The following is a 19,446-nucleotide window of genomic DNA, read 5'->3' as shown; positions in this document are numbered from 1 at the left end:
CTTACTCAGGTAATCAAATACCACCTGTTCCCCCAAAACATATGGAAATAAAAAGTTAAAAGTAATTAAATAAAAATAAAATTTAAAAAATTATTGAGACTTGCTTAGTGACTGAGCTTGTGATCTGTCTTAGAATATATTCTGTGTGCACATGAGAGGAATGTATATTCTGGGTCGTTGGATGGAGTGTTCTGTAGATGCCTATTTTGTCTAAGGGGTCAAGTATTGAGTTGAAGTCCACCGTTTCATTGTTAGTTTTCTGCCTTGATTATTTGTCTAACATTGTTAGTGGGGAGTTGAAATCTCCCACTATTATTGCGTGGTTGTCTAAATCTTTTGATAGGCCAAGAATAACTGGTTTTATGTATCTGGGAGCGCCAATGTTGGGAGCATATATATTTAGGATACTTAAGGCTTCTTGTTAGGTTGTACCTTTATTACGTAATGTTTTTCATTATTCTTCTTAATTTTTACTGGCTTAAAGTCTGTTTTATCTGATACAAGAGTAGCTACTCCTGTGCTTTATTGTTGCATGTTAGACATTTATCCATCATTTTACTTTGAGCCTGTGTATGTCATTACATGTTAGATGAATTTCTTGAAGACAATATGTGGTTGGGTCTTATCTTTTTGTCCAGGCTGCCATGCTGTGTCTTTTAAGTGGGGTCTTTAGCCCATTTACATTCAAGGTTAGTATTAATATGTGTGATCTTGATCCTGTCATCCTGCTGTTAGCTGGTTGCTATGTAGACTTGATTGCATAGTTGCTTTATAGTGCCTGTGGGCTATGTGCTTAATTATGTTGTTGAGGCAGCATATGTCATTATTTTGATTCCACGCTTAGCACTCCCTTAAGGACCTCTTATAAGGCTAGTCTAATTGAAACTTATTCTCTTTGCATTTACTTGTCTAGGAAGGATTTTATTACTTCTTCACTTATGAAGTTTGTTTGATGGGCTATGGAATGCTTGGTTGGAATTTCTCTCCATTAAGGTTGCTGAAGAAAAGCCTCCAATCTCTCCTGGCTTGTAAGGTTTCTATTGAGAGGTCTGCTCCTAGCCTAATGATGTTCCCTCTGTAAATGACCTGCCCCTTTTTTCTAAATGCTTTTAATATGTTTTTTTCTTTTGCAATGATCTTAATGAATCTGATCACTATGTGCCTTGGAGATGGCCCTCTTGAATAGTATGTAGCTGAGGTTCTCTGTATTTATTGCATTTTCATTTCAACATCTCTAGCAATATTAGGGAAATTTTCATGAGGTACATCTTCAAATATATTTTCTAAGTTGCTTATTCTCTCTCTTTCTCTCCCAGGAATGCAAACGAGTTATAGGTTTGGTCTCTTTGCATCATCTTATATTTCTTGGAGGTTTTGTTCAATTTTGTGGATCCATTTTTCTTTATTTTTGTCTAACTAGGTTTATTCAAATAACTGATCTTTGAGCTCTGATATTCTTTCTTCAGCTTTGTGTATACTGATGTTAATACTTCTGATCATATTATAAAATTATTGTAGTGAATTTTTCAGCTCAAGAAGTTCAGTTTCTGTCTTTCTTAAAAATGGTTATTCCATCTTTCAGCTCCTAAATTGTTTTACTGGATTGCTTGGCTTCCTTAGATTGAGTTTCAATTCCTCCTCACTCTCAATGAGCTTCCTTGCTATCCTGATTCTGAATTCCATATATGTCATTTCAGACAATTCAGACTGGATAATCGCTATTGCTGAGCTAATTTAAAGGTAAGGTGACACTCTGGTTTTTAGAATCACCAGAGTTGTGTTGATTCTGTGAGAGTTGGTGTTCCTTTAACTGTGGTGTAAATTGAGTACTTAGTTAGCTTCATTTCTGAAAGCTTCAGAGGGCTAAGGTTCTGTTCAGGTCTTTGCTAGTCCTGGTCTAGTGGTTAGCTAAGGCTAGAGTGTCTCAGAGAGGGATGCGGAGTCCCAGGGAATTGGCTCTTATGGCCAGGCTTTGCTATAGCTGTTCCATGCATAAAAGTACATGCTTGCTTTAGCTCCATCTTTGTCTAATCTGCAGGGAGATTCCTCTGCCAGCCCAAACATCTATACCCATCCTCAAGTACAACTTTAAAAGTATTGAATATATAAATAATAACTGAATAGCTACTAATCTTCTCAAAACCATTTAAAGAAATATGTGAAGCATAATTTTATTAGATTTCGGTAAGTATATTTGACTTTCTACCTTTTGACCCATCATATTGATATACACTGGTTTTGCACAGCTTCTGTTGAATAACTGAATAGCATGGAAACATCTATTTTCTCTCTATGGGGCATTTTTCTCAACTGTTTACATTCTTAACTCCTATTCATTCTTAAGGTCTCAACTTACACGTTAGTTTTTTTAAGATTATTGCCCTACCTCCCCTCTGCAATGGGGTCATGTTTTTCTACTAAGATATGCTAGAACACTCTGCATTTCCTGTAACAAAAGAAATATAAGTTACTAATTTCATGTTCACTAACCATAGATTAAATATCAATGAGAATGTGCAAGAAATACTTGGCATTTTGCTGATAAAACATGATGAAGCCTGATTTTCAATAATATAAATGAAGAAAGTTTTTACATAGAATTAAAAACAAGCAATTAGAAGTAGATTCTGTTTCATATTATTAATATTTTTAGTCTAAGAGATATGCTGAGGATGGGCAAGACAGGAAAGCAAGCAATTAATATTCTTGACTGTAATAAGTCATTGTAGCATATCATACTGTGCAGATGAAATATAAATTATGTATAACAGCTCAGTTCTGTGCTACGCAAAGATACTTGGTGAATTTATTGAGGTTTTTTTTTTTAAAAAAAGCCTCATAACTCAGCAGACAATATAAAATTTTAACAAAATATAGGCATTATTTTTTACAAAATTTGGACCTTCAGAAATTATTCAAAGCACTATTAAGGCAATGGCATCATTGTTATATTATATCTTATATATGTAAACTTACTGTTTTATGTACATCAACCAATCTGGTAGACAGTAGGAAAATATATCTGGCCCAGCCAAAATCATATTTATCTCAAATACTCAAAAATGATTATAACAAAATTGACATGCAGCAAATTATAATATTATGCACAAAAAGATTAATAACTACATTGGCACATGGGTAGTTTCATGGGGATATGAAAAATTAAAGATAATTTAACCTCATTATGCTTGAGGAAAATATACTAGAATGAGGCCTAATTTAGTACTAGTCAACAAGAACTGTTGAGGTAAACTGATACCATGTGAAATACTGTATTGTGAGTTTGGGGAAAATAAAGATGTTTCAGTGTACTTAAAAGATTACAGTCTAGGAAAGGAGAAAAATTGACAATCTCAATCATAACCTTTTATGATGATCAATAATGAATGAGGTTTTTTCAGGTGTCATTTTCTCCCTTCCTTCCTTCTATAAATAATAATGAGGCATGAGTGCCAAATCCTCCCTTCTATAAATGACAAAACAGGCTGAGATTGGTTAGGCAACTAAGCTAATAAGTATCAAGGCAAGAATCATACCTAGGTCTGACTCCAAACCTGACTCCAAAACAATTTCTCTTTTTATTCACTCTGACTATACATTACTTACGTTATATAAGTTAGATGAGCATTCCATTCTGACTATACATTACTTATGTTACATAATTTTAGATGAGACTGCCATTCTTGATGTCACAGACATCCTCCTATCACCTGGAAAATCCAGGTAACCTATAGTAGGATAGGATTCATGTCAAGTGCTATAACACTCTGAATAAGACCTCAGAAGATGTATGTGTCCAGAGATTTGTCCATTTCTTCTAGGCTTTCCAGTTTGTTAGTTTATAATAGTCTCTGATAATCCTTTGTGTTTCTGTGGCATCTGTTATGATGTCTCCTTTTTCATTTCTGATTTTGTTCCTTTGGGCATTTTTCTTGGGTATTCTACCTAGTGGTTTATAAATTTTGTTTATCAAAAAGATAAACAAAGAGAATCAACTTTTTGTTTTACTGACACTCTGTATTGATTTTTTGGTCTCTATTTCATTTAGTTCTGCTTTGATATTTATTATTTTGTTTCTTGAACTCATTTGGGGTTTGGTTTGTTCTTGCTTTTCTATTTCTTTGAGGTGTATTGTTAGATTGTTTTTATTTTATTATTTTATTTTATTTTATTTATTTTATTTTCAGATAAGACCTTTCTCTGTTGCCCAGGCTGGAGTGCAGTGGTGCAATCATGGCTTACTGCAGCTTTGACCTCCCAGGCTCAAGTGATTCTCCCACATCTTCCAGCCAAGCAGCTGGGACTTCAGTTGTGTACCACTACTCCCAGATAATTTTCTTATTTTTATTTTTGTAAAAACAGGGTCTCGCTTTTTTTTCCAAGCTAGTCTCAAACTCTTGGGTTCAAGAAATCCTCCCACTTCAGCTTCCCAAAGTGCTGGGATTACCAGGTAAGCCACTGTGCCCAGCCTTTTTCTACTTTTTTGATGTAGGTGTTTATTGCTATAAAATTCCTTCTTCGCACTGCTTTTGCTGTATCCCATAGGTTTTGGTACATTGTATTTTGATTTTCATTTCTTTCCAGAAATGCATTTTCTCCTTTATTTCTTCCTTGACCCAATGGTCATTCATGAACATTTTGTTTGTTTGTTTATTTATTTTGAGATAGAGTCTTGCTTCGTCACCCAGGCTGAAGTGCAATGGCCATGATCTCGGCTCACTGCAATTTCTGCCTCCCAGGTTCAAATGAGTCTCCTGCCTCAGCCTCCTGAGTAGGTGGGATTACAGGCACACACCACCGTGCCCAGCTAGCTTTTTTTGTATTTTTAGTAGAGACGGGGTTTTACCATGTTGACCAGGCTGGTCTTGAACTCCTGACCTCAAGTGATCCACCCACCTCGGCCTCCCAAAGTGCTGGGGTTATAGGCGTGAGCCACCACACCCACTGAGCATTTTGCTTAATTTCCATATTTCTGTACAGTTTCTAAATTTCCTCTTGTTATTGATTCCTAGTTTTATTCAATTGTGGCCTGAGGAGATACTTGATAAGACTTCTTTTTAAAATTTTTTTATTTGTACAAATTTATAAGTTACATGTGAAATTTTGTTACATGTATATAATGCATAGTGATTGAGTCAGGGTATTTAGGGTGTCACTCAAGTACAATTTTTTTTAAACCACAGTTACACTTCTCTGCTGTCAAGCATTAAATTTATTCCAACTCTATGATTTGTACATCTTAATCCACTATTTTTTATCCTCCACCCTCAGCCCCAATTATCCTTCCCAGTCTCTGTTATCTATCTTTCCACTCTATACCTCCATGTGATCAAATTTTCCAGCTCCCATATATAAGTGAGAACATGCAATATTTATGTTTTTGTGCCTGGCATATTTCATATGTTCTTCAGTCCCAACCTTGATGCTGAAAATAACATGATCTCACTGTTTGTTTTTAATGGCCAAAAAGTATTTCATTGTGTATATATTGTACACTTTTTTATTCATTCACCTGTTGGTGCACACTTACGTTGATTCCATATCTTTGTTTTTTAAATTTTTATTTTTATTTTTATTATTATACTTTAGGTTTTAGGGCACATGCGCACAATGTGCAGGTTTGTTACATATGTATCCATGTGCCATGTTGATTTCCTGCACCCATTAACTCGTCATTTAGCATTAGGTAATTAGGTATATCTCCTAATGCTGTCCCTCCCCCCTCCCCCAACCCCACAACAGTCCCCAGAGTGTGATGTTCCCCTTCCTGTGTCCATGAGTTCTCATTGTTCAATTCCCACCCTATGAGTGAGAACATGCGGTGTTTGGTTTTTTGTCCTTGCGATAGTTTACTGAGAATGATGTTTTCCAATTTCATCCATGTCCCTACAAAGGACATGAACTCATCATTTTTTATGGCTGCATAGTATTCCATGGTGTATGTGCCACATTTTCTTAATCCAGTCTATCGTTGTTGAACATTTGGGTTGGTTCCAACTCTTTGCTATTGTGAATAGTGCCGCAATAAACATATGTGTGCATGTGTCTTTATAGCAGCATGATTTATAGTCCTTTGGTTATATACCCAGTAATGGGATGGCTGGGTCAAATGGTATTTCTAGTTCTAGATCCCTGAGGAATCGCCACACTGACTTCCATCTCACACCAGTTAGAATGGCCATCATTAAAAAATCAGGAAACAACAGGTGCTGGAGAGGATGTGGAGAAATAGGAACACTTTTACACTGTTGGTGGGGCTGTAAACTAAATCTTTGTTTTTTTTGAATACTGCTTCAATAAACGTGAGAATGCAGGTATCCCATTGATATACTTTTTTTTTTCCTTTGGGTAGATAACCAATAGTAGAACTGCTGGAACCTGAGCAGAGGCTGGCACCATGCTTCATGTAAATCCTACAGAATAATAAGCCAATTAAACCTCTTTTCTTTAAAAATTACCATCTCATGTATTTCTTTGTACAGCACTCCCACTTATTTATCATTTTCATTATTTGGACCTTCTCTTTTCTTTTGTTGGTTATTCTAGTTAACACTTTATCAAACTTGTTTATCTTTTTGAAAAACCATCTTTTTTGTTTTATGAATCCTCTGTTTTTTTTATGCCTATTTAATTTAGTCCTGCTCTGGTCTATGTTATTTCTTTTCTTCTCATCATGTTGGGCTTGGTGTGTTCTTGTTTTCCTAGTTCATTGCAGTACATTGTTAGATTGCTAATTTGTAATCTTTTATACTTTTTTAATGTAGGCATTTATTGCTATAAACTTTAGTCTGAGCACTGCTCTTGCTGTATCTCACAAGTTTTGGTATGCTGTGTTTCCATTTTGATATGTTTCAACAAATTTTTTGATTTCTATCTTAATTACTCTGTTGATCCCACAGTTATTCAGAACCCTGTTGTTTAATTTACATGTATTTATATGGCTTCCAAAGTTTCTCATGCTATTTATCTATAGTTTTATTCCATGTGGTCTTATAGTATACTTTATATGATTTTAATTTTTTTAATACGTTGAGATCTTTTCGTGGCTTAACATACAGTGTAAAATTCTGGAGAATGTTCCACGTGCTGATAAAAAATTTATACTCAGTAGTTCTTAGATATAATGTTCCATAAATGTCTATGAAGTTCCTTTGGTCTAAAGTGTAGTTTAAATCCAATTATTCTTTTTTACTTTTCTGCCTAGATTATGTGTTTAAATTCTTAAAGTAGTATGTTAAAGTCCTCAACTAGTAGAGTATTTTTTTATGTTTATACCATGGTGTAGTTTGTTAAATGTGCAATAGTATTATGTCTAAAATATTATAGGTTGGCACTATTAAAAGCAATGACAAAAACCGGAATTACTTTTGCACCAACCTAATAACAATGTATAACCTTAATTGTAAAATGCTTTATGGATAAAAATGCTAATGATCATCTGAGACTCCAACGAGTCATAATCTTTTTGTTGGTGGAAGGTCTTGCCTGAATGTTGATGGCTGCTGACTGATCAGGGTGGTGGTTGCTGAGTTTGGCATGGCTGTAGCAATTTCTTAAAATAAGACAACTATGAAGTTTGCCACACTGATTGATTCTACCTTTCATAAAAGGTTTCTCTGTAGCATGCAATGCTGTTGGATAGCATTTTACCCACAGTAGAACTTTTTCAAAATTAGAGGAGATTCTGTTTCAATAAACCACTTTCTTTGCTCATCCATAAGAAGCCACTTCTTTGAAATCTTTTCTTTGACTTACATATAATATGTGCTTTGTACATCTGGGTGTTCCAGTGTTTGGCACATATATGTTTAGAAAATCTGAATAGACTAATAATGAATAATGAGATTACATCAGTAATAAGATGTTTCCCAAAATAGAAAACTCTAGGAATAGTTGGCTTCACTGCAAAGTTCTTCCAAACTTTTAAAGAACTAACACTGCACTTTTCCAAGAAATTGAGGAGGATGGATTCTTCCTAACTCATTCTACAATGCCAAGGTTACTACAATACTGAAACCAGACAAAGAAGCTAAAAAAAGGAAACTACAGGTCAATATTTCTAACAAATATAGATGCAAAAACAGTCAGGCTCCTCTGCTACAGGCATGCTGGAGTTTGCCGGAGGCCCACTCCAGACCCTGGTTGCCTTTGTATCACCAGCAGAGGCTGCAGAACAGCAAAGATTGCTGCCTTTTCCTTCCTCTGCAAGGTTTGTCCCCAAGGGGCACCTGCCAGATGCCAGCTGAAGCTCTCCTGTATGAGGTATCTGTTAACCCCTGCTGGGAGGTGTCTCCCAGTCAGGAGGAATGAGGTTCAGAAACCCACTTGAGGAGGCAGTCTGTCCCTTAGCAGAGTTTGAGCACTGTGCTGGGAGATCTGCAGCTTTCTTCAGAGCCAGCAGGCAGGAACGTTTAAGTCTGCTGAAGCTGCACCCACAGCCGCCCCTTCCCCCAGGTGCTCTGTTTCTGCACAGCAAAAGAAACTATCAGAGTGAACCAGCAACCTACAGAATGGGAGAAAATTTTTGCAATCTATCCACATGACAAAGGGCTAGTATCCATAATTTACAAAAGACTTAAACAAATTTACAAGAAAAAAACTTTCCCATCAAAAAGTGGGCTAAGGACATGAATAGACACTTCTCAAAAGAAGACATTTATGCGGCCAACAAACATATGAAGAAAATCTCATCATCACTGGTCATTAGAGAAATGCAAGTCAAAATAACAATGAGATACCACCTCTTGCCAGTTTGGCAATCATTAAAAAGTCAGGAAACAACAGATGCTGGAGAAGATGTGGAGAACTAGGAATGCTTTTACACTGTTGGTGGGAGTGTAAATTAGTTCAACCATTGTGGAAGACAGTGTGGTGATTCCTCAAGGATCTAGAACCAGAAATACCATTTGACCCAGCAATCCCACTACTGGGTATATACCCAAAGGATTATAAATCATGCTACTATAAAGACACATGCACGTGTATGTTTATTGCAGCACTGTTCACAATAGCAAAGACTTGGAACCAGCCCAAATGCCCATCAATGATAGACAGGAAAAAGAAAATGTGACACACATATACATTATGGAATACTATGCAGCCATAAAAAAGGATGAGTTTGTGCCCTTTGCAGGGACATGGATGAAGCTGGAAACCATCATTCTCAGCAAACTAACACAAGAACAGAAAACCCAATACTGCATGTTCTCACTCATAAGTGGGAGTTGAACAATGAGAACGCATGGACACAGGGAGAGAGGAATGTCACACACTGGGACCTGTCAGGGAGTAGGGGGAGGGATAGCATTAGGAGAAATATCTAATATAGACGACAGGTTGATGGGTGCAGCAAACCACCATGGCACATGCATACCTATGTGACAAACCTGTACATTCTGCACATGTATCCCAGAACTTAAAGTATAACAACAACAACAACAAAACAAAATGAAATTCAGAAATGGCCACAGTGCATTCTCTACAAAACATCCTACATTTATAGTTGTCCAATTGTCTTAACACTATCTTTTTTAAAAATCTTACTTTTCCAATTTGAGATCACATATTGAATTTAGTTATCATGGGTCTTTATTCATCTTTATTCTGGAGCAGTTCCTTAGCCTGTCACTGGCATTAATTCTTTGACATTTTTGAATAATACAGGCCCTTAATTTTGTAAGATGTTTATAAATTTGGTTTTGTCTGATTATTTCTTATAATTAGATTCAGATGATGCATTCTTGTCAGGGACATCACAGATTTGTTGTTCAGATTAATGTTGGCTATTTGATTATGATGGTGTCTACCACATATCTGCACTCTAGAGGTAATATTCCCCACTCTTGAAATTAATAAGTGGTAAGTGAAAAGATATTTGGAGACTACAAATATTCGGTTTCTCAAACTTTTATCCAGTGGTTTTAGGATCCACTGATGAGCTATGTATGAATATATATGATATGAACGTATGAATATATATATGTATGAATATATGATACATTCCTACATATAGGTGAATATATATGATACGTTCCTACATATATGTGAATATATATGATACGTTCCTACATATGTGTGAATATATATGATACGTTCCTACATATATGTGAATATATATGATACGTTCCTACATATATGTGAATATATATGATACGTTCCTACATATATGTGAATATATATGATACGTTCCTATATATATGTGAATATATGATACGTTCATTCATATATGTGAATATATGACACGTTCATTCATATATGTGAATATATATGATACGTTCATTCATATATGTGAATATATATGATATATATGATATATTCATTCATATATATGAGTATATATGATATATTCATTCATATATATGAATATATATGATATATTCATTCATATATATGAATATATATGATATTATATAATCATATATGATGATTAATATATACAATCATATATAATATCAATATATAATCAATATATAATTTCAATATATAATATCAGTATATAAAATCATATATAATATATGATTATATATATGATTATATATATATAATGTTGTTCTAGGACCTGTTGCTTCTAGGATCTCTTAGTGAACAAAATTATAAAACATTTTTGGGGGATATTGGAAGAGCTTTCCTTACCATGGTCTCATTACTTATATACACCCCTCCAGTTCCCCACCAGCCATACTAACTTACAGCAGCATGTCCTTGCCTTCTTCACTGTAGCTTCTTCTAACTGGAATTCCCTTACTTAATGGTCTGCCTGGAAAACACGTAACTCTCCATTTGTCATTTTCAGCAATATCTCTTCTCTAAAGTTTCTTAAGATCCCCTCATTAGCACTGGACATTCCGTTCTTTAATTTCCCTGCTGTACCCAAAGCAGACACGATTCCAGCATTTAGGAAACTTTATTGCACTTACCCATTTACATGTCCTAACTTTCCAGTAACATAAAAGCAAGAAGCAAATAATACCATTTTAGCAAGTCCAACAGTTAGAGAAGGAAATCAAAGTAGAAAGAATAACTAAATGAGTCAATAAATTCCCCAGTTGTTTCTCTGCTTGTCTGCTGGTGCTTGATTTCACCCAATTAATAGAAACACCACCACACAAACACACACACACACACACACACACACACATATTAACCTTGCAGAAGGTCCTCCTAAAACTTTCCTGGACAGACCCAGCCCCCAAAAGTTTTCTCCAAGTACTGGGCCACAGCCAGGGTCAGATGATCATTAAAGGGTCCAGCCACAACCTGGATGCCTAGAGGGAGTCCTTTGGCATTCAGTCCCAGTGGGCATTGGGTCACAGGCAAACCCAGGGCACTGAAGACACCTAAAGAAAACAAACAAAATAAGTGAGAAATCAAGACCTGTTCCTGAAAACGTATTTCTTCAATTATTTTGTCAATAATAAAGATAATAGGTGAAAACATATAATTATCATTTACTATCTACTTAGGACTTAATAATATTTAGGAACTTTACCTGTATTAAATACTTGACATCACAACAAGCTCATAATATAGAAGCTATTAATTATCACTACTTTTCTGATGAAATAACTGAAGTATAGAGAAGTTATATAACACATCCAAGGTCACTTGGCTAGCAAAAGCTTTAATTGAGATCTGAATGCAGAAAGTGTGAATAATAGCCTAATGTTCTTTCCTATGATGTTATTTCTAATTTGTTTTCCATAGCACTTTCAGAAAAATCAGAGTAAATTATAAAGTAGAACAATATACTCTTAAATATATGGATTTTCTTTTAAGCTATAAACATTTTGTAATATCACCTCACACTAATCTAGAGTTGTGATTTGTCATTATTTACCTCATTCATGCTGTTGTAAAACTTTATTGCAGCATAATTTATATAAAATAAGATTCCTCATTTCAAATGTACAGTTTAATGATTGCTAATAAATTTACAGAATTGTGCAAGCATCACCACAATCTAGGTAGAGAACATTTTTATCATCCACCCCAAAAACCCCATACCAATTAGCAATTACACTCCATTTGTCTATTTCCCCAATCCCCCATATCCAGTAATTAAACTTTTATCTGTATAGATTTCCTATTCTGAACACTTTCTAGAAATTGCATTATATAATATGTAACATTTTGTGTGTGATTTATTCCACTCTGCACAATGTTTTCAAGGTTTATATAAATGGTTCTTTTATGGACGAAGACTATTCCATTGAATAAATATACCAAATTTTGATTATCTATTCACCGGTTACTGGACAGTTGGACTAATACTTTTGGCTATTACTAATTATGCTGCAAAAATCAGCAATATAATTACACATTTGTTTATGTCTGTATGAATATTTATTTTCATTTCTTGAGCGTATATATACATATACAGATGAATGAAATAGTTGAGTCTTATGACAAATTTACATTTAACATTTTAAGAAAATGCCAAATTGTTTTCCAAAGAGTCTGCACCAATTTGACAATAGTCTTACCAGAAATGTATGAAGGTTCCAGTTACTCCACATGCTCATTAACCCTTATCCTTTTTGTTTATAACTATTTTAGTGAATGTGCAATGATAACTCCTTGTGATTTTAATATGCATTTCCCTAATGAGTAATTATATTGACCATTCTCTCACGCACTTATGGGCAATTAGTATGTTTTCTTTAGGGAAATATCTATTGAAATCCATTGTGCATTTTAAGTTGGGTTATCGTCTTATTACTGAGTTGTAAGAGTTTTTCATATATTTGGAATATAAATCCCCAGTCGTTATATAATTTGCAAATATTTTCCCCTGGTCAGTGTCTTTCCTTTTTACTTTATTGAAGCTACATTTTGAAATAGATTTTCTTTTAATTTTGGCAAATTCTAATTTATCATGCTTTCTTTTATTGCCTGTGCTTTTGAAGCTGTATCTAGGAAACATTTTATCTCAAGGTCGTGAAGATGTACTCATGTTTCCTTATAACAATATTAGAGTTTTAGCTTTTACATTTAGGTCTCCTATTTATTTTGCATTAGTTTTTGTATACGGTGTGTGTGTGGCAGGGCTCCAACTTTATTCTTTTGCATGTAGATATCCAGTTGTCCTAGAACCATTTGATGAAAAGACTATTAATTCTTCATTGAACTGTCTTGAAACCTTTATTAAAAGTAAATTGAGAGGAAAGTAAAGAGAGTGATGTCAGCAAGATAATGGAATAGGAGGAGTTCTGCAGTTCCAGTCCCCCTCACATAAATCCAACTACCAACTATCCGCAGATAAGAATACTTTCATGAATATCCCTGAATTTGGGAGATAGCCCCTCCAGCCACAGAACAAATAACAGCTGCATTCAAAGGGTAAGAGGAATGGTTTCATTTCGTATCACCCTCTCTCAAGCTGTAACAGTGCCACAGAAGATTCCCCTGGGCTCATGTTTCTGCAGGGGAAAAGAGAGTTGTAAACATATAGCCAGCTTCCTCGTCATTGTGAGGTGCTTTACAGGAAGCTCACTCTTGTCTCACTCCATGACAAACATTGGGAGTACCAGCAGGGCTAGGGCACCTGAGGTTAGTTAGAAACAAAGAAAAGGGGTGGGGCTCACAATGATGAGCACATGGATTTTGGCAGTGGCTCTTCACTTTTGTCAATGAAGGTGCCAAATGATAGAAAACAGCCAACAGCACTGCCCTGCAGGAACCATAGTCCACGGGTTTGCTTAGCTGAAGTCCCTAGCCAGCTTCCTTACGTAATGTCACTTCTCTCCTTGAGCCTTTTCCAGGCTTGGAGGCAACTGTAGGCCAGTAATTATCCATGGAAGAGAGCATCTGGCCCCACTCAACCCCACTGACTGTATGACAATCCCATTAATGCTTAATGTTCTCTCTTTTTTTTTTTTTTTTGAGATGGAGTTTCGCTCTGTCGCCCAGGCTGGAGTGCAGTGGCGTGATCTCGGCTCACTGCAAGCTCCGCCTCCCGGGTTCACGCCATTCTCCTGCCTCAGCCTCTCCGAGTAGCTGGGACTACAGGAGCCCGCCACCACGCCCAGCTAATTTTTTTGTACTTTTTTTTAGTAGAGACTGGGTTTCACCGTGGTCTCGATCTCCTGACCTCGTGATCCGCCCGCCTCGGCCTCCCAAAGTGCTGGGATTACAAGCGTGAGCCACCGCACCCGGCCGCTTAATGTTCTCTTTAAGGCTTCCTCAGGCCAGAAGGCAAGTGCTGATCCATGAATATCTGTGAAAGGAAGTACCTAAACTGTCTTGTCCCAGGTGGCTGAACAGTCACCCCAGAGACCTCCTTGAGCCTAAGAGCACCAGCACATGGCCCTGACTGACTACGGATTCCAAACAGCAGTACTGTTTTGCTGGGGAAGGCAGCATGAAATGCAATTTGATCAGAGGTGATTGCAAAGGACAGCCATCAGCACTGCCAAATTAAAACCCAGCTAGTTGTCTCATCAGACTACAAAGCACAGCTTGCCATTCCACTCAACCTCAAACTACAGGTAGCAGCTCACCCCAACTAGAGAACCCAAGAGCAAGGTCAGCTGTCCAGGGTTGCTATCAGTTGGTCCACCCAAAATCCCAGGTTAGAATAAATACTGAAAGATTATCATTGCCAAAGAACACCTACAAAGGCTGAAAGAGGTGGCCATGTACCCAAATGAACAGGCACCAAAACAAGAACACAAAAATTGCAAACAATTTTTAAAAATCACAAAAATAAACTAATAAACCTCTAATTATGGGCCCTGAATAAACAGAGCTCTATGAGATGACTGATAATGAATTCAGAAGTAGTTAAGGAATGTTATAAGTAAAAGTATTTAAGGAAAGGTAAGGTAGTTAAAGAAAGATATAAGAAAAAATAATGAAGAAGGTCTGAGAATTATGGGACAGTATCAAAATAACCAATGTTTAAGTAACAGAAGTTATGCCATCCCTCCTTCCCCTGGGCTAGGGAGGAAATGGGAAAGCTAGGCACTTCTGCAGCCTTCAGCACAGATACTACAGCTGAAGTACAAAGAAGCAACAGGTTTACTGTGTGCCACACAACTCCCCACTTACACTGCTTCACACTAAATGGGGTTTGCAGGCTCCAGGTCACCAGTGCAACTTCCCCTGCCCCTGCTTGAAGACTGTGGCCATGGCTTGGCATTTCGTTGACAGCCCAAATCCCAGAGGTTGCTGCCAACCATTTTGCAGCCACTACTGTTACTAACTTTGTCCCTGCCACCTCTGGGCCAGGGAGAGAGTAGGGAGGCCTGGCACCTACCTGTGCATGCCTCCCACAACAAAATCCAACACTGCATCTGTAGGAGGAAAGTGTGGGTGCACCACGTGCCTCACAGCTTCCAGTTTCCATTTTTCCAACTTCGGGGACTTGCTCTACCCAGTGAAAGGTCCACAGCATGGCTGGCTTGCCCCCAACTGAATATTTCAGCTGCAGCCCAGAGCCCCTTGGAGAGCCCAATAACCACAGGCCAGGTATCCACCCTCAGGTTCCCACCACCTGACTGGTCTGCCTGACCTGCCTGAGAGTTCAGCCAGTGACCCAGGGACCAACCCAACTCTCCCCATTACACAGACAGCACTGAACTCTGGGCTGGCTCAACCCAGGTCCAGCCCCTTCAGGACTCGTAAATGCCATCCAATGGGCCATCTAGGGGCCTGGGGACTGGGGAGCTACCTAGCCCAGTCTAACATAGCTAGTACCTATCCAGTCCTCCTGGCATCTGAGGTCAGACTAACTTAACCAGCTCACACCACCACAAATGACACTCACCACATGGGCTGAAAGGCAGACCTCTCCCTTACATGAAGCAGCAACATTAATATGTCAAAGAAGAGGTGAGCCATAAAGCTGTCTGTATTTGGGTTGAGTGAGTAAAGATATTCTGCCTCAAAAACACCCCCATGGAGAGTTGCAAGAGAGGCATTCTCCCTGGCTCTCAGACACACTGTGGCCTGGAGAGACAACAACATGCATCTGAAGTGTACATGATGAGCCCTACAACAAGGGTGTGAAAAGGGAACAGATTGTGTTCCTGCCTATTTAGGAGATGGAGGCAGTGCAACCCCCTCACTTCCAGCAGAGGCCTAAGTGTATGTACCAGGAGTTCTCCCAGCCACCCCTATCAGGACTAGTGCCTGTGCTCAGCATTGGAGTATTTGTAGGCAAGCCAAAGGGTCCAAATCAGATCAGGTGTGCCTCCCCAGCCACAGTTAAGAAGGAAGCTCAGAGCATTGGGATCACCACAATCTAGCTCATTACGTGAAACAACAGGGATCCCCTCACAGTAAACAAAGATCAAATACCCATCTGCTTATGCCACATCTGTGTCTTACCCTTAAGTGCTACCCCCTGGCCAGAAGGTCAAAGTGCATAGCCTAATAAAAAAGTTGTCAGTGGCCGGGCGCAGTGGCTCATGCCTGTAATCCCAGCACTTTGGGAGTCCGAGACGGGTGGATCACCTGAGGTCAGGAGTTCGAGAGCAGCCTCACCAACACGGAGAAACCCCGTCTCTACTAAAAATACAAAATTAGCTGGGTGTGGTGGCACATGCCCATGCCTGTAATCCCAGCTACTTGGGAGGCTGAGGCAGGAGAATCACTTGAACCCGGGAGGTGGAGCTTGCAGTGAGCTGAGATTGATTGTGTGCCATTGCATTCTGGCCTGAGAAATAAGAGCGAAACTCCGTCTCAAAAAAAAAAAAAAAGTTTCCCCCAGAAGTGCACAGGAAATAGAAGCAAAGCCAAGGACTCTACCCAGAATACTATACAGTAACATTCTCAGGAGGGAGGAAGAAAAAATAGGGAAAGAAAAACAAATACCATCTGAACAAAAATAAATTTCAAAAGTAAGTGACAATACCTCCAGATGAGAAGAACTCAGCATAAGAAATCTGGCACCATGAAAAAGCTGAATGTTGTGATACCAACAAGAGTCAAACTAGCTTTCTAGCAATGGACCTTAACCAAAATGGAAACTCAGAAATGACAGATAAAGAATTCAAACTGTGGATTGTCAGGATGCTCCACAAGATCCAAGACAAGACTGAAAACCAACCAAAAAGAAAATATGAAGGCAATTCAGGATATGAAGGAAGAGATAAATATATTTTTTTTAAAAATCAAACAGGACTTCTGGAAATGAAAAATTCACTTAAGGAATTTCAAAATAAAGTTGAACACTTTAATAATAGACTAGACCAAGTAGAAGAAAGAATTTCAGAGATTGAAGATCAGTCTCTCAAACTAAACTGGTCAGACAAAAATAAAAAAAATTAAAAAAATGGAACAAAGTCTTTGTGAAATATGGGATTACGTAAAGCAACAAAACCTATAACATATTGGCATTTCTAAGAGAGAGGAAGAAAAATGTAAACAACCTTGAAAATATACGTGAGGAAATAATTCAGGAACATTTTGCTAATCTTGCTAGAAAGATATCCATGTACAAGAAACTCAGAGAACATCTGTGAGATATTATTTAAAATAAACATTATGAAGTTATATAGTGATCAGACTATCTAAAGTCAATAATAAAGAAGAGAGCATTAATCAAAGCACCTATAAAAGAAAACCAATCAGGCTAAGAGTGGACTTCTCTGTAAAAATCCCAAAACTCAGAAGAGACTGGGGGCTATTTTAACTCCTTTAAAAAATAAAAACCTGCTGCCAAAAATTTTATATCCTTCCAAACTGTTTCAAAAATGAAGAAGAAATAAAATATTTCCAGACAAGCAATAAAAAAAAAAATTGAGGGAATGAAGCCAAGATGGCTGCATACAAGCAGATCTGGTCTGCAGCTCCCAGTGAGACCAATGCAGAAGGTGGATGATTTCTGAATTTTCAAGTGAGGTACCCAGTTCATCTCATAGGGACTGGTTAGGCAGTGGGTCCAACCCAGAGGAGGGTGAGCAGAAGCACAGTGGGGCATTGCCTCATCCAAGAAGTACAAGAAGTTGGGGGACCTCCCTCTCCCTGCCGAGGGAAGCTATGAGGGACTGTGATACCCAGAGAGGTTACTATGCTTTTCCCATGGTTTTCACAATCTGCAGATCAGAAGATTCCCTTGTGTGCCTACACCACCAGGGCCCGGAGTTTCAAACACAAAACGGGGTGGTTGTTTTGGCACTGAGATAGCTGCAGGTGTACTTTTTCCATATCCCAGTGTGGCTGGAACTCCAGTGGCACCTGGAACCCAAATGAGACACAACTGTTCACTCTTCTGGAAAGGAGGCTGAAGCCAGGGAGCCTAGTGGTATTGCTCAGCAGGTCCCACTGCCAGGGAGCCCAGCAAGCTGAGAACCACTGGCTTGAAATTCATGCAGCCAGCACAACAGTCTGAAATTGACCAGGGACAATTGAGCTTGATGGGGGGAAGGGCATTCACCATTACTGAGGATTTGGTAGGCAGTTTTCCCCTGAAAGCACTGAGGAGACTGGGAGGTCTGGGCTGGGCACAGCAAAGTGGCTGTAGCCAGACTGCATCCCTGCATCACTGGGTAGGGCATCCCTGAAGGAAAAGTAACAGCCCCAGTCGGGTGCTTACAGACAAAACTACCATCTCCCTGGGACAGAGCATCTGGGGGAAGCAGTAGCTGTGGGAGCAGCTTCAGGGGATTTCATCATTCCGGCCTGCTGGCTCTGAAGAGAACAACTAATCCTGACAAGAGGGATTCTCCCAGCACAGTGCACCAGCTCTGCCAAGGGACTGAATGCCACCTCAACTGGGTCCCTGACCTTGTGCACCCAACTGGGAGAGACCTCCCAACGGGGGTCAAAGGACACTTCATACAAGACAGCTCCAGCTGGCATCAGGCTGGTGCCCTTCTGGGATGAAGCTTCCAGAGGAAGGAGCAGGCAGCAATCTTTGCTGTTCTACAGCCTCCACTGGTGATACCCAGGAGAACAGGGTCTGGATTGGACCTCTGGCAAACTGCAGCAGACCTGTAGAAGGGAGGCCTGACTGTTAGAAGAAAAACTAATAAACAGAAAGCAACAACATCAACATCAACATAAAGGAACCCCACACAAAAATCCCATCCAAGGTTATCAGCTTCAAAGATCAAAGGTAGATAAATACTGAAGATGAGGAAAAAAACAGCACAAAAGCACTGAAAATTCCTAAAACCAGAATGCCTCTTCTCCTCCAAATGATTGCAACTCCTCTCCAGCAAGGGCACAAAACTGGATACAGAATGAGATTGACAAATTGACAGAAGTAGGCTTCAGAATGTGGGTAATAATAAACTCCTCTGAGCTAAATGAGCATGTTCTAACCCAAGGCAAGGAAGCTAAAAACCTTGATAAAAGGTTACAGGAAATGCTAACTAAAATAACTAGTTTAGAGAGGATATAAATGACATGACAGAGCTGAAAAAGACAGCATGAGAACTTCGTGAAGCATACACAAGTTAACAATAGCCAAGTAGATCAAGTGGAAGAAAGGATATCAGA

General features: G+C 38.4%; 1 protein-coding gene across 3 annotated transcripts in view; it reads right to left on the bottom strand.

Annotated features, from left to right (window-relative positions):
* Positions 1–10,884: 10,884 nt before the first annotated feature.
* Positions 10,885–19,446, bottom strand: part of FAAH2 (fatty acid amide hydrolase 2) — a 211,580-nt gene continuing 203,018 nt past the window's right edge. For all 3 annotated transcript variants that reach the window (XM_055269427.1, XM_055269430.1, XM_055269426.2), the window contains one exon: positions 10,885–11,336. In XM_055269427.1, coding sequence (XP_055125402.1) covers positions 11,161–11,336 — 176 coding nt within the window. In that variant the 3' untranslated portion in view covers positions 10,885–11,160. The remainder of the gene's footprint in view (positions 11,337–19,446) is intronic.

This window comes from Symphalangus syndactylus, chromosome X (genome assembly GCF_028878055.3).
Source record: "Symphalangus syndactylus isolate Jambi chromosome X, NHGRI_mSymSyn1-v2.1_pri, whole genome shotgun sequence".
Lineage (NCBI taxonomy): Eukaryota > Metazoa > Chordata > Mammalia > Primates > Hylobatidae > Symphalangus > Symphalangus syndactylus.
The sequence above is the reverse complement of the archived record's forward strand: the minus strand, read 5'-3'. Positions and strand labels throughout refer to the sequence as shown.